This window comes from Coloeus monedula (assembly GCF_965178545.1).
Source record: "Coloeus monedula genome assembly, chromosome: 15".
NCBI lineage: Eukaryota > Metazoa > Chordata > Aves > Passeriformes > Corvidae > Coloeus > Coloeus monedula.
The window spans coordinates 17,167,181-17,182,748 of NC_138795.1; the positions used below are offsets into that span (position 1 = coordinate 17,167,181).

Sequence of the window (15,568 nt, forward strand, 5' to 3'; positions counted from 1 at the left end):
CGCCCCGCGCTCCCAGTGCCGCCCCCCCCCGACACCCCCCAGTTCCTCCAGGCTGGTCCCAGTTGCCACCAGCGCTCCACAGCTGCCCGCAGGCTCGCCCAGCTGCTCCCTGGTGCCCACACACCGGCCCCCAGCTGCCCACAGTTACCTGCAGTCACATCGAGTTGCACCACCACGGTCTCACCTGCTTGCCCTGTACCTGCCCCCAGCTGCACCCACTTCTTCCCAGTTGCCGGCTGGACTCTCTCCCATAACCCTATGTCTTCTCCTCAGTCATCCTCAGCTCCCTCCGTTACCCCTCGCTGTCCCTCACCTACTCCCAGTTACCCCCCAGCTGCCCCCAGTTACTGCCAGGTGCTCCCAGTTGTCCACTGGATTCTCTTCTGTGGGCCTACAGCTGCCTCCCAGTCATTCCCAGTTACTTCCAGATGCCTGCTGGATTCTCTCCCATAAGTCTACATCCGCTCCCTCAGCTGCCACCAGTCACCCCTCACTGCTCCTCTCCTGCTCCCAGTCACTCCCAGCTGCTCCAGTTACTCCCAGCTGACCCCAGCTGGCCACTGGATTCTCTTCTCTAGGCCCACAGCTGGCTCCCAGTCACCCCCAGTTACTCACCAGTTACTCCCACTTGTCTCCCAGTCACTCCCAGCCTCCCCCTGTTACCCCCAGCTGCACAGGGGCAGTGGGGTTTCCATGGGACACCCACACCTTGATGGGACTTATCCCATTCTGGGGAGCCGCCTCCAATCCCTGAGGGATGGGGATCTGCCACCACCAGCTGCCACCTGTCCAGGACCACCCTGGGAGGGTGCAGGTCCTCCAGACCTTTGGAAAGAACCCGTTGGAGGTACCACCAGGCAGGGGGAGGACAAAAGCCAGGTGGAAAATTTTCGGGTGTGAGGAGGCAGCGGAGTGGGGGGAAACCTGGACCTCGGCTGGAGCTGGGGAGTGACGGGGATGGGACCATGCCATGAGCAGTGCTGGCTGGGAACGGCAGCAAAGATCTGCTCCCTGTGGGCTGGAAAGAAGGAAGGATGGACAGAGCAGGGAAACTTGCCCAAAGGCTCAGAAAACGAAGCCAAAATCGATGCTCGGTCCTGCCAGTCTCCTGCTTGATGGCTTCCTGCAGACAGGAGCTTGGGGTGAAGGAAGCTGCGCTTGACACAGGCTGCTCAACCCACCGGGGGCTCGGAGAGGGGCAGGACCCCCAAGAGCTGGCTGAGGATGGGGGCCAGGGCAGACGGGCACTGGGATGTTCCTCGGCTTCCCAGCGGATGCCAGGCAATAAAGGTGTGGGATGGAAACCCCTTGGAAGCAGCAAGGGAGGCTTCCCGCCTGTATGGGATGGGGCACGGAGGGATGGCAGGGAATTCTGGGGGCTGCGCCGGCTGCAGGTGCAAGAGACAACGTGTCAAGGTGTGACTAAATGGTGGGGTTATTAAATGATACTCCTGGCTGTCTCTGTCCCCTCCTGTGGGGACACCGCTCCCTCCACACCGCTCCTTGTGTGGGTTTCCCTTTAGGGAATGGAGCAGGGATCGTGGGGTGGTTTAGGTTGGAAGAGATCGTTTCATTCCAACCCCTGGCCAGGGGCAGGGACACCTTCAGAGGAGACCCGGGACCTTCTCGCCGTGACCCTGCAGGGCACAGCTGTGGCTGGGGACACTCAGAGAGGTCACCTGGCACCGAGCCCAGCGCCCACCATGGGAGATAACCGAGGTTTCCACGTGCTGAGCGGCACGGCTGCACCGGGAACTCACGGAGCGCTGACGTCTCGGGGTGGGTGCTCCCCTGTGACGATTGTTCAGTCCCTGCTCCGCCAGCTGCTGCCACCAGATAACGCCCGGCTGGGGACATGGAGCTGCCCAGGGAGCACGTTCCCAGCTGGGGGAACGGGGTGAGGAGAGGAGAAACACATCCCTGCTTCCAGCTGGGATCACTTTGCTGGCTGAGCTGTCTTTCTGGAAGCTGGTCGGTGCTCCGGGCATCTTCACGGGTCTTGGAGCAGAGCAAGGGAAGTATCGCAGAGGGATATTTTTAGATGCTCTTTGTGCTCAGAGAGCAAAACCAGGCTGTGGTTTAAGGGCCATTAGCTGCTGGGCATGTTTGAAGAGCTGAAATAGGGCTCAGGATTCACGTTTGGCACGATGGGATGGAGCAGCTCTGCGGACACGACGGCAGTTTCTGGGCTGAGCATCAAAGTGAAGATTCCAAGAGGAGCCTGGACCGGGGCAGTCCAGCCCGTTTAGCTGCCACGTGGGCAAACAGCGGGGCCGGGGTGGCTGATCCCCCAAAAGGACGTGTTCACATTGTTTGTGGGGTGACGTTTGCTCTGCTGGCTGCAGAAGAGGTGCGGGAAAAGAGCGGACAAGAGGTAACGTGGAATTTTGCTGGGACCGGAGCCAGCCGAGGGACAGGGTGACAAGTGACAGTACTGCCCCACCAGCCTCTCCTCAGTCACTCAGTCCCCTCCCTCCCAAGCCACCCTTTTGACGTGGAAGCTTAAAATGTCAGGGTTTCCAGGCACTTCCAGGATTCAGGGGTGCTCCAAGGGGGTGGCCCGGGAAGGAAGGGCAGTGAATGGTGGTGCTGGATGCGGCAGGCAGGCAGGGAGCAGGCAGGAAGCAGCAGCTGCCTATCCCAGAGCTCCAGCAGGGTTGTCCTGGGTCTCAGATCCCACTGCCTTGGCTGGTGGGGTCACACCGGCAGGGACAGGAGCCGGGATGGGATCAAGGGGGACAGAGGATGCAGAGCCCAGACTGTGGACATGCCACGAGCATCCAGCCCGCAGCCACGTCTTGGCGTGGGGCTTTAGCCCGTGTGGGTGCTGTCCCCACAGGCCAGGATGGACACGGCCAGCCTGCTCGGAAGGGGGAGCTCCGTCGTGTGGGTTCATGCCTCAAATGCTGGCTGCTTTCGGGGCAGAGAGGAGCCAGGGTGTCGCTTCTGGGTCACCTGCGAGGTGCTGTGTGGGACAGGGCTCATGGCCTGGCCATTAAAGTGCCAACAGGCTCCTGCAGTGGGACAAGGACTGAGCACCTGGAGGGACGCTGAGGCTGAGGTGGTGGAAGCAGGATGGAGACTGGGAGCAAGCGATCCCTGGTTGGGGGAATTAGGAAGAGAAACAGCATTATCTGGGATAACCCAGCTGCAGAGCCAGGAGGGAGCAGCTTGGCAGCAACAGAGGCCCCTCCTCACCCTGATTCACCCCACAAAGGCCAGGATTTGTCCTCAGGCAGGGCCAGGCTGCTGTGCCACCCTGTGTCCCCCAGCTTGTGGAAACGCCTTGACACCAGAGGCTGCGGGAAAATGGGAATCTCTGCTCGAAGTGGGGAGTTCTGATCAGGCAGGCATGGCTGGAGTCGGGAAAGGGCTGGGATGCTGGAAGGGGGTGGGGAGCCGGAAGGGGGTAGGGCGCAGCAGGTCGCTGGGTGGGCGGGAACGCCCAGGAGGAGAAAGAGCGATGTATTGTGCAGGACAGCGTGTGTGGGCACGAGGGGAAGGGGAATGCGCTCGCCATGACTGCACCCCCTCAGGGCTCCGCAGAAACCCAGACCTGCCGGTTCCCCCTCTCCACAGAAACAAGGGCAAGGAGCAAACTGCCTTTGGGGTTCGCTTCGTGAGGTTCTTCACCAGCAGAGACTTGCATGATGGAGCAGCTTGTTGCTCCTGGGTTTGGAGACCTCTCCTCTCCCGTGGCCCAGCAATCCATGGCAAGAGGAAAAGTCTTGTTCTTGCCACAGATGTTCCATGCTGGGGCCTGTCTCCCTGCCAGGACAGCGCACAGATGGGTGCCACCTATGATGTGGTGACCTCCTGAAGTCACGCTGGTGATGGAGGCTCCTGAGAGCTGACTTGGTCACCTGTGCAGAGGGACAGGAGCCCTCAGCAGGGCACGGCTGACAGCCTGGGGGAGTCCCGGGTTCTGTCACAGCAAGACAGAGTGTGGTGGGATAATGTGTGTACGGATCGGTGCTCGGTTCAGCGGAGATGGGGTGGGAGGGATTTCAGGGGTTGCATTCCTCAAGGTTTGGGTGAGAACCTCACTCCCAGAGTGAGGATGATGTGGTGGACATGGAGAAGGAGGTCGTGGGACCACTGCAGGTTGAGATTTCAAACGGCTTAGCCACTCCTTTTGTAGGAGGGAGGGAGACACGGGAGTCTCCCGGGGCTCGTTTTCCACCCTCTCCTCGGTGCTGGGATCCCAGTCTGGGTGTCTGCACCCCTCTCCACCGCCCCCCCCAACCCCCCCGCCCCCCCCACTGGTGTGTGATCAGTCCTGGTCTCGCTGAGCCCCACTTCCACCCTTCTCCCTCCCATCGCCAGGGCTCACTGCCCTAAAAAATCAGGGAAAGGAGGGTGCCAGGGGAGCTCGGAGCTGGCACGCGTGCGGGTGAGGTTATTCACCCCGGGGCGGGCAGCAGCCCGGCAGCTTCCCTGAGCAGCGCTCCTGCGTGTCCTGCTGCAGCCTCCGGCATCTCCCCGAGCTCCGCTCTGCACCTTCCTCCGCCGAAACAGCTCCGGAGAGGTTTTTTTTTTTTTTTCTGGGATCGGGACAGGCGGGTGCTCTTGTGGCAGAGAGCGGCAGAGAGCGGCAGGCAGAAGCAGCTGGCTCCTTCCCGGGGAAGGCGGGCAGGCAGCCGGGGGCCGGAGGATGCTCGCCGCCGTGCCCAGCCGCGGGGATGCGGGGTTGCTAGGAGGCAGGTGAAGGTGAAGGTGAAGGTGAAGAGGAGAGCGCTGCGGAGGACCGCAGGCCCAGGTACCGCCGCAGCGGCGCCGGGGGACAGGCTGGGGGGACCCTTTCCGTGCCGGGAAGCGGAGCCGGCGAGCGGGAATGCGAGCGCTGAGCCCTTGGGAAGGGAGCCGGGAGCGCCCAAGGGAGCCGGGCCGGAGGGAGACGGCTCGGTTCTGCGGGAGGACGATGCGGGAGCAGCCGGCGGCTCGGCCCTTCCGCCAGCCCGGCTGCCGCGGCTTCCTGCCTGCCGCTGCCGGTACCGCTGCCGGTACCGCTGCCGGTACCGCTGCCGGTGCCGGCGGAGGCCCTCGGCCGTGAGTAGCGCGGGCTGCGGGGGAGCGGCGCGGCGCGGGAGGATGCTCAGCCATCCTCCGGCAAGGGCGAGCCGGGTGATGCCGCCCGCCGCAGAGCCCCGGGCAGGCCGGGGCACCGGTGCCCTTGGGAAGCCGCCTGCAAGGGACGGGGGAGCGCCGCAGCCCGGGGCCGGCGGGCCTGCGGGAACGCTGCCGCCACCGCTGCCCTTGGGATGCCTCTTGCCGGGGCCGTGCGGGGCAGCAGTGTCCTTGGGAGACCGCGAGGAGCCACCTCCGGCCGGTCCTGTCCTCCGTGCGGCCCCGCACCGCGAGGGCTGAGCCCTGGGCAGCCCACCCGCAGCCGGGAGCTGCCTCTTGCCTCGCAAGAGGAGGGGGAGGATGGGCACAGGGTGGGGGTGAGCGCCGCGGCTCTGACCTGCCCTCCCCCTTCTCCTAGATCCGCATGTCAGACCATCACCACCCCAGCCATGGGGAGTCAGATCCCCAGCACAGCATCATTGTGGTCTTCCTCCTTGTCCTTGTCTTCTTCATCATGGGGCTGGTGGGTTTCCTGATCTGCCATGTCCTGAAGAAGAAGGGTTACCGGTGCCGGACGTTCCGGGACGAGCTTGACCCAGATGACAAAGAAGGGGTGGAGGAGCTTGAGGATGGTGAGTGCTGGGGTGATGGGGCTCGGCGGGGGCTCGGCCTTTCGCCTGCTGTGGCTGGTGCTCCTCTGACACCTGGGATGTGGGATGGGGCTGCGAGGGTTGCCCGTCACGTGTGGCTGGCTTTGGGAAAAAAGGCTGGTGCGGTGAGAGCAGCGCGGTGTTCCCTGGGGATAGGGAGTGTGAGGGCCAGGGATCCCTCTGATCCATGAGCTGACAAAGGCTGGTGGTGACAGGGAGGTGGGAACCGGTGCCTGGCCCTTCCCAAAGGAGCATTATCACCCAAAGGTAATTCTGATGAACATCCAGCACTTGCTGAATCCCCGGCGTCTCGATCCCAATCCCTGTTCCCTCAAGGAAAACCTCTCCCAGCTGGAGCACGAGCTGTCCCTCTGCCCCTCTGGCATTAGGATGTCTGGCACGGAGCCCAGCTGGTGTTTGCTACCGGGCATGTCTTCCTCTAGTCCCTGCTGTGTTCGTGCAGACCAGAGAAATGGGGGTGTTTCCGTGATCCCCATGCTAGAAGGGCACCTTTAGGGAATTTTTTCCATCGCTTCAGGCCACTGTCAGTCGCTCTGGGGTGGTTGGATTGGGAAGTCACTGCCGCATCGAGCGTGGGTGCCTGGCCCGAGCAAGCTCTGTCGTTTGGTGGTTTCCTGAGTCTCTGCTGAAGTGGGGAACACACATTCCCCCGGCTGCCTCCCAGGCTGAGAACAGCCACATGGTGCTACAGAACTCCTCCAGCTCCCGCGTGCCATCGGCAGCGCTTGGGAGGATCGGCGCCTCCTGCTGCCATTGCCTGTGCCCAGGAGGGGAACGCGGCTCCTCCGGCTCACCCACGGATGCAGCCAGAGCTTCCAGGTGCCCATGGATGTGGCTTTAATGCCCTGGCTGTACAGGACATGGAGACAGTGTCTGAACCTTCCAGGACTGGCTTTGCCTTTTGGAGATACCCCAGCCCAGGCAAACATCTCCATGGGTTTCCAAGAGCACGGTAGCAGCCCTGGAGCCTTGGAGGCAGCTGCCTGCCAGGCCGCAGCTCCAACCTGCTTACAGGGACCTCTCACACTGCTGACGGGGCTGGAGGTCCATCCATCCAGGCCTCCTGCCTCCAACAGTGGTGTGAAGCAGGTGGAGATGAACGCCATGGATGAATTCCACAGGCACCAGCCAAGATTCCTCAGAACAGTCTTTTAGGCTTTGAGCAGCGTGCAGCTCTGGGGCTCTCTCCATCATTGTGTCTTCCCCGTTTCTGTGTTTAATGGGTCCCAGTGGGTTTATTTTCTGTTTACCCTTGCAGCATCCTGCAGCCAGGGGCTCCAGTGCTGGACAAGGACCCTCCTCTTTTGGCTTTTTGGAACCTGCTTCCCACTTCTTCCCCCAGATGCTCCCCAGTTCTGAAGGAGCAACACAAGCCCCTTTCCCTGCACACGCAGCTGCTGGCTCAGCCATTTCTTTTCCAGGATGAGGGATCCGGTGTTCCCCAGTGGCTTCCCAGTGTGACAGGGGACACGAGGCTTCTCCAGAGTCTCTGCTGATGCAGCTGCTCCTGGGAAGGGATGAGCGAGCAGAGTCCCCGAATCCCCGCCCTCAGTGCCGCGTTGTCTCTTTTCAGATGAAGAGAAGAACGATGACACCGTGGAGAAGATCGTGAAATGCATCATCCAAAACCAAGGTGAGCACGTCCACGGGCCGGCCCGGAGCCATGCTGACCACTTTGGCTGACTCATTCCTGTTTTTCCCTTCTCTCTTCAGCAAACGTGGAGGCCCTCAAGGAGATGCTGGGTGAAACTGAAGGGGACGTGGCAGTGCCAGTGCCCAGGTGAGGGAAGCGCAGAGCAGCTTGTGGCTGCTGCAGAGTGAGGGACGAGCAGCCCCTTTCCAGCTGTTACCAAGCATCTTCCCAACGAGGAGTCCAGCTCTCCCGAGGGTTTTGAGGAGTGCTTCACCCCCCTGCCAAGCAGAACAGCTCTTCCTCATTGCTGTCCTCAGCAGAGCATCCCCCCCAGAGCTGCTGCTCCCAGGGCTTGCTGCAGTGGGGCTGCACCAGGGTTGGGATGTCTCTCCCAGGTGACAGAACCTGTCATGTCCTTCCGTTGCAGCCTTTGTCCCCATAGCAGCAGCCAGGACGGGGGCCCCCCACATCACCACACGGTGCACCTGGGCTCCACGCAGGCCCCCTGCATCCACTGCAGCAGGAGGAAGAGGCACCCGCTGCAGCGCCAGGGGCGGTCCAAGGAGGGCAAAAGCCGGATGCATCCTGGAGAGACCACCGTCTTCTCAGTGGGCAGGTACCCAAATGAGCTTTGCCAGACGTTTCCCTGCTGCAACGAGCACCACGGGCTCTTCCCCAGTCCTCCTGTTCCTCCCCCGCTCGCCCCAGGCCAGGCTCCCTCTTGCTGTTCCCCGTTGAGATGCCTCAGCATCTGCAGCTGGAGCTCCCGAGGGCCCAGGTGGCTCCCGCAGCTGGAAATGCCTGTGGTGTGTGGCAGGCTGTGATGCACCGGTGGCTTCCCTCCTTCTCCGGGAAGGTGACTCAAGCTGGGTTTTCCTGCTGAGTCAGTGCTGGGCACAGCCCCAGGGCCGTGTCCTTTCAGGGCCCGCTGTCCCAGCTCGGTGCAAGCAGGGCCCTTGCTGCCCAACTGGGGGCTTTAGGGACCTCCTTAGGGGGGGCAGAGGGGACAGCATGTCCCAGGTGCGAGTCACCACCTCCTCAGAACGCCAGAGTGGCCGTGCTGCTCCAGGTGGCTGCCTCCAGCGATGTCTGCAATTAGATGACACGGCAGCAGTGTAAGAATAGGGGAGTGTTCCTGATACTTCCCACAAATGCTCTCCAGCACCCACCTGGTTTCACCTCAAGGGACTTCCTGAGCTTCCTGTGGTCTCTGTGTAGTCCCTAACCTGCAGAACAGTCTGGAGGCTTGCCCAGGTTGCCCCATTCTGCAGCAGAAAGGGTTAGGAAAGTCTTCCAGGGCTTGGCTCCCTCCGGCTGTGGTGACTGGGGCAGGGTGACAGCAACTGCTGGTCCTTGGATGGCCACCCTGGTGAGTCACGAAGTTCTGTCATGCTCAAATCCTGCAGAGTCTTCATTCAGGGCCTGAGCCTTGGTGAAGCTTCACGTTGTGGTCCAGAGAGACAATCCTTTCATGGGAATGCTGAGCCAGAGTGGGCATGGAATCATGGAACGGTTTGGGTCAGAAGGGACCTCAAAGTTCATCTTGTTCTACCCCCTGCCCTGGGCAGGGACACCTCCCACTGTCCCAGGCTGCTCCAAGCCCCAATGTCCAGCCTGGCCTTGGGCACTGCCAGGGATCCAGGGGCAGCCCCAGCTGCTCTGGGCACCCTGTGCCAGGGCCTGCCCACCCTCCCAGGGAACAATTCCTTCCCAAGATCCCATCCATCCCTGCCCTCTGGCACTGGGAAGCCATTCCCTGTGTCCTGTCATGTGGAATTTTTCACCGTCAGGGGCAGGAGCCTCAGCAGGGAGGTTGAGCTGGGGCTTTATGGGGCGCTGGAGGAGCAGGGAGCTCAGATCACATCCTGTGGGCACTGCCAGCTCCTGGTTCCCTCCGTGCCCATTGCTGTCCTTGGAGGTGGTGCCCGGTAAGCCAGGGCTCTGCACAGTTGTGTACTCACTGCTAATTCACTCCCTGGCTGGTGCCCAGCTCCATCCACTCCTCCGTATCCTTTGTCCGTGCTCTTCCCGGTCTCCTCTCACTCACCCCGGAGTGCAGGAGAAGATGGTCTCCTTTCCCAAAGGCACCTTCCCTCAAATCCTGGTTTTTTTCTCTTTATCCCTGTTAATATCCCCCACAGCAGCCTTCTCTGCAAGGCCCTCATCCCAGTTCTCCAAGGCTTCATTTGCAATCCTGAATCTCTTTGGTACAAGGTCCAACTGCTCAGGAACCTATGTGCCCCTGAGCTACCATCCCACCTCCAGATTCTCCTTCTTATTTCCAAGCTGGCCCCTTTGCTCTTCCAGATCCTGGGTGATCCTTTTCCAGGGCTGCCCTTCCCGTGTCTTATTTATGGCAAATATCTCGGAGTACTTTGACTCAGCACTGACCCTACAAAACAGGGCTTCTTTCACCCACCTCTGGAGTTAAGGACACACCCTCAGGTCTTGTTCTCCTTTATTTTTGGTACTGTTTTTGCCTTTGACGCAGTGCTTGAGAGTCCAGACCCCTCCTCCACGGAATGAGCAGGCACAGGCTCATCCCTGAGGAGCGGAAAGGATGGGAGCTGTGGAGGTCCACCAAGATCATCCAGGGCTGGAGTGTGGGGGCACCTGAGGAGGCTTTTTTAGCCTGGAGAATTAGAAAGGGATGATCTAATTGTCCTCTAACACTTCCCAAAGGGTGGATGGGGTTTAAGCGAAGATGGAACCAGACTCTCCTCACAGATGCACTGGGAAGGGCAAGAGGCAATGGCCATGGGTTACAACATGAGAAATCCATAAAAGATGCAAGGAAAAACTGTTCGACAGGGCCCCAAAGAGTGGAGGAATCTCCATCCTTGAAGATTTCCAAAACCTGACTGGACAGGGCTCTGGGCAAATTGCTTGAGGGTAGGAGGGGGCCCAGGCTTGAGCAGGGGACTGGGGTGGAGACCTCCTGAGGGCTTTTTGCACCTCAATTGTTCCAAACTTCTGTGCCAATCAGGGTTATAGGATGATTTACCACTCAGTGTTTTCCTCAAACCACTCAAAGGCAGTGGCAGTGCTTGTCCATAAAACATCCGTGTGTGACCCTCTGTCCTCAGCCCCCACAGCCACAGCGTCCCACCGAACCCAACGCCTCAGGGGTGCTGCTGAGGCAGCCAGCCAGGGCTCTGCTGCTTTCCCTCCCCAGCCAGAAGTTGGCTACGTTGTGCCCTCTCCAGTCTGAACCCTTCCTGCTCTCTGAATCCACTCCCGACTCTTCCAGGCTGACTTTGCTCAGCGGCATTACCAAGAAACGATCCTGTCACTCGTGTCACCTCCCTGTCCCTCTTCAGGACCAGAACATTCTGTGGTCTTCCCAAATCGCAGCACTGGTGTCTTATCTCCAAATATCTGGAGAGACCTGAAAGGTCACATTTGCTGCTGCTTGGCCTGCCCTGAGCAGTGCAGTGGGAGCCTCCTCTGGAGCTGGAGCGTTTCTCCTCACGACCCTCCCAATCCTGAGCAGCTTTCTGACCGCGGTGCTGAGGGGTTGGTGCTGCCCACAGGCTGGGTTCCAGCCTGGAAATGGTCTCCTTCATCTCTGCCAACTCACCTGGTGCCTGCTCTTATCTTTTGGACCTCTCTGCTCCTTCCTTTGGAACAGCAGTGCTGCCACGTGCTTGACCTTTGGCTCTTGCTCTTCTTTGCACACCAGCAGTACTCGAACTTTCTGAAATTGTGCTTTGCCCTGACACTGACAGGGCTGAACCTCAGCAGAGCCAGGTCCATCGGCAGCTTTTCCATGTGCGATCCGGGTGCAGGCAGAGCGGGCGTGGGTGAGCCATGGGCTGCACGAGGACTCAGAGGTGGGATCGGAGTGCTCTGGCTGGTGGACACCAGCTCACTGGGGAAGAGATTTCCTGTCTGCTGGTCCAGCAGTGGCTGGCAGTGCTGCTGAGGAGGAGTCACGGTGTGTCACAGTCAGCACCATCACAATTCAGACTTTCAAGCTTTGCTGATGCACCAAAGGGGCGCCAGGAGAGCTGGAGAGGGGCTGGGGACAAGGGCACAGAGTGACAGGACACAGGGAATGGCTTCCCCAGTGCCAGATGGCAGGGCTGGATGGGATGCTGGGAAGAAATAGGTGGTGAGGCCCCGGCACAGGTTTCCCAGAGCAGCTGTGTCTGCCCCATCCCTGGGAGTGTCCAAGGCCAGGTTGGATGGGGCTTGGAGCAGCCTGGTTGAGGGGAAGGTGTCCCTGCCCATGGCAGGGGGTGGCACTGGGTGATCTTTTAGGACCTCCTTCCAACCCAAGCCACTCCATGAGTCCATGATCCCTAACTCCTCTCTTCTCCCCACGTGCAATATTGCATCACCTCTGGTTATTAACCCACCCTTCTGCAGCTTTTCTCCTGCCCACCCAGGAGCTCTGAGCTGTTACCTGTTCATGGTGGGACCTTGGAGAGCCACTCAGGCACCATCCGTCCCTCCAGGGGATGGTGCAAAATGTACTCTGGCAGATTTTAGCCAAACAGCTCCTTCAGCCTTTGATCCCTGTACCCAAATCACTGCCAAAACCCTGTCCCTGCCCTCCCTTAGGGCACGCTGTCATCCAGGTTGTGTCTCGGAGCATTTCCAAGAGCTCTGACCCATCCTGCTGCTGGGAGGACAAGCTCTGCCCCAGCCAAGACCTGGATTGAGCTTTCCCTCCTTCTCTTTCTGTTTGTTTTGCACAAAATGAAGGGAAAAATGAATTTGGGGTCATGGCTTGCGTGGGGGTGAACGGGTCTGAAAGGTTGGAGATGACGGCAAAGAGAGGAGATGCGGGGCTGGAGGTACAGGCAGATGTGGGACAGCAGGGAAAAGACTCAGCTCTGTCCTACCCTCATTCCAGGTTCCGTGTCACGCACATCGGGAAGAAACCCCCGGTCCAGGAGCAGCAGGACGGTGCCCTGCGCGCCGGCAGCCGGCAGCCGAGCACGGAGGAGCTGGAGCGCAGCAGCGAGCGGCTCCAGCGGGAGCGGGCTCCCAACGGGACTGTCCCCACGGGTGGCCTGCAGAACGGAGCCATCCAGACGGGCACCCAGAGCGGCAAAGGTGCGGAGCAGAGCCTCTCCGCCAGCCCAGCCGCGAACACACCAGCCAGCTCCGGCAGCCGTGACAGCCGGCGGGGGGGCGCGGGGTCCGGCCCGGCGGGGTCCGGCAGGGCGGGGTCCCTGCAGGATGCTGGCGCTGCTCCCGGGAGTTCGAGCCGCCAGCAGAGGCTCCTGAGCCTGCCGGCGCTGGGAGGGTCGAGTCCCAGCATCCCAGGAGAGCTGGCAAGGGAAGGAGGCGGCATCTGCCTGGAGGAGATCGGACTGGAGTCGGCAGATGAAGTGTCGGATATCCACGGGAGCCTGAGTCTGCAGGAACAGGCCGAGGAGCTGGGGAGGGACGACAGCAGCCGGAGACAGCCCGGAGGGGAGGACGGGAGGCAGCAGGTATGTTCCTCCTCTTCCTGGTCTCCAGGTGGTCCCCTGGCCTGGAGGGGAATTGCTTTTTCCCACCCATTTTCCAATGTCTGAGGCGGTGGAGTGACCGTGACAGGTCCCAGCCCCCTTCAGGGGCAGGGCGAGGTGCTGCAGGCCTGCTGTCAGTGCCCCTTGGCAAGGGACTCCTTCTCCGTTGTGGTTGAGCTCTTTGGGAACATCCATTGGGATTCTGGCCTGGGAGAGCTCCACTGGTGCCCGTGGTGCCCCCAAAACCCTGTAGCCTCAACAGGGCCCAACGTGGCCAGCAAGGAACAGGCAGGGACAGATTTCTCCAGGAGCCTTTCTCACCTTGAAGGCCAGGAAATGGTGAAGCCAAGTGGTCATTTCTTGGCTGTTTTTCCCTGCTGCTGAGGAGCTGTGCTCAGAGAGGACAGCCCACCCTGCCCAGAGCTCCCAGCACCCTGGTATCTCCCAATATCCCACCCAACCACCCTGCTGGAGGGGTTAGAGAGCTCTGGGGGATTTGCTCCCTGGAATTGCCTCTGTGCTGTTACCAGTGAGCAAAGGAGGCCGCTGCTGGTGGTTCAGACACCCAGCGTTTCGCTCACAGGCTCACGCACTCATTCACGGTTCTGCAGCTGGGGAAAGGTGATTTTCATGGAAGGGGGCCGGGAAACACCCCCTGTGTGATGTCAGCAGCCCCAAGAGCTGGCCTTGACTTGCCTCACAAAACCAGTACCAGGGCAAAGCCCGTGGAAGGAAAAGGAAGCGAAACGCCTGGGTAAAATTCCTGGCACGCTTCAAAGCCAGGGAGATCCCCTGGGGCTGGTTCTGCTGGAACTCCACGGGCTGGGCACGGCCCATGCACATGCCAGCAGCCCTTGGCAGGGGCTGGGATGGGGCAGGACTGGGTCAGCACGGGAGAACCCCAGGAAAGGTGCCTGGCTGGATGCTGGATAAGGACAAAGCAGGATCCCACTGTTTCCCTCTTTGCTTTCCGGTGACCAGGCTGGGAGGTTTGAGCTGTTTCACGGAGAAGGGCAGCCCCTGGCAGCCAGGCAGGACAGAGCTGATGGGCTGCAGCCCTTCCCCAGAGACCTGGGGAGGTGGTGACAGGTCCTCCCATGTCCCACTGAACCTTGGGCGATCCCTCTGATCCCTGGGGAAGCAGTTTTGTGCAGGCCAAGCCCAGTGACATCTGTCCCCTCTGCAGTGCCAGGCTCTTGCACGTGGTGCTGGGGCGCTCCAGGCTGTGGGGTCCCAGGAGAACGGTGATGGGACCTCCCTGGGATGTTTGTCACCAAGCCCTGGTGCCACCTGAACCCTCCCCCATCCCCTCAGTCACAGTCAGAGCCAGCACGAGGGTTGTTCGCTGCTTCTCATCGGGGATGGGCAGAGATGGGGCCTGGGCTGTAGTCGCCCCTGGAGACTCAGTGGGGTTCTGCCCACTGGCCTCGGGTCACTGCTGTGGCCGAGGGAGCACTGACATCCCTCCTCCATCCCACAGGAGCCCAGCGCCTCGGAGCAGGACCGCGTGTGACGTGAGTGTCCCCTGTCCCTGGGACAAGGGCCGGGGGGGGGGGGGATGCGGGAGGGCCGCGGCAGTTTCCCTGCCCTGGAGATGGAGAGAGGGCGAACCCTTTCTCCAGGGGTTCGGGAAGTGACCGGGGATTTCACAGGCGGTGACGCCGGGAAATCCCATCCGCGGGTGGCGGGGAGGTGCCGTGGCTGTGGGGGACGAGCCCTATCCCGCCCCTCTCCCCGCAGCTCCTCTCCGCTCCCGGCTGGAGCGTGCACGGGAGGCGCGCAGCCCCCGCACCCCTCGGGGCTGGGGGCTCTGCCGTGGGGCAGCCGCGGGCCAGCCGGCCCCGGGTGGGCAGCTACGCGCTTGGCATGGCCGGAGCGACGCGCCGGCGCCACCGACAGCCGCGCTCGGCGCCAGCCTTCATCCCATCGGCAATAGGTACCCGAGTCCCACTCACCGCACCCGCCCCGGAGACCCCTCCCCGGGGGACCCTCGGGCCTGGCAGGGGCAGCACAGCACCCAGAGCCTGCTGTCCCCACCCCCCGGCCCCCGCGGCCCCCCAGCTCCGGGGCAGGGATCGGAGAGGGTCGCGGCGAGGGGCAGGGATGGAGGCAGCGGCTCGAGCCACCCCCCCGGGGCGGTGGGGAGCACCCCCGCGCCCACCCGGCACGTTCAGCACAGAGCACAGCCCCCCCCGGGCACCCCTGCCACGCAGAGCGGGCACAGGCACAAATCCTGCACCGGCGGGGGACCTTGCAGGTCCCTGGGAGATGCTGGCGGAGAGAGGAGCTTCCAGCCCCATCCCGGCACAGGAGGGGCCGGAGCCGGGCCCTGGGGGAGGGATGGCCCCGGCCAGGCCAGCGGGCAGCCCCGGGGCCGTGCGAGAGCTTCGGTGTGTAACACCCTGTACATAGACGAGCTACAACCATTAAAGCTGCTGAACCCCTCGCCAGGGCCAGCTGGATTTATTTGGAACAGCCCCCCAGGAACCGGGGCTATGCTGGGGGTGCACGGGCGATGCCAGGCGGGAAGGGCAGAGGCAAGAGGGGGGTGAAATGGGGCCTGGCTGTGGCACTGGGCACCCGAAAAAAGGGGTTCTGGGTGCTGTACTGGGATGCAGGACCACTCTGCAAGCAGCACTGGGCAGGATGCAGCCCCTGGAGAGACCAGCTCGGGGCACGGGGCAGCAGCAGCCCCTGCTGCTGGGACAGCAGCCCGTGGGGGTTTGCTTGGG

The 15,568-nt window shown here is 61.8% G+C and overlaps 1 protein-coding gene across 1 annotated transcript; it reads left to right on the plus strand.

Moving 5' to 3' along the window:
• Positions 1-1,926: 1,926 nt before the first annotated feature.
• On the plus strand, positions 1,927-14,667 carry RELL2 (RELT like 2). The gene is made up of 8 exons (XM_082291357.1): positions 1,927-2,374; positions 5,486-5,699; positions 7,312-7,371; positions 7,452-7,518; positions 7,799-7,987; positions 12,233-12,818; positions 14,317-14,350; positions 14,577-14,667. The coding sequence occupies exons 1-7, from the start codon at positions 2,153-2,155 to the stop codon at positions 14,347-14,349; spliced, it is 1,371 nt and encodes a 456-aa protein (XP_082147483.1). The 5' UTR covers positions 1,927-2,152; the 3' UTR covers position 14,350; positions 14,577-14,667.
• Positions 14,668-15,568: the final 901 nt, after the last annotated feature.

What these genes read in the sequence shown, in the direction of transcription:
- RELL2 (XM_082291357.1), top strand. Translation starts at nt 2,153, where the DNA reads ATGGAGCAGCTCTGCGGACACGACGGCAGTTTCTGGGCTGAGCATCAA. An exon ending in GGTGGAGGAGCTTGAGGATG is followed by an intron (nt 5,700 to 7,311) that starts GTGAGTGCTGGG and finishes GTCTCTTTTCAG; the next exon opens with ATGAAGAGAAGAACGATGAC. An exon ending in ATGCATCATCCAAAACCAAG is followed by an intron (nt 7,372 to 7,451) that starts GTGAGCACGTCC and finishes TTCTCTCTTCAG; the next exon opens with CAAACGTGGAGGCCCTCAAG.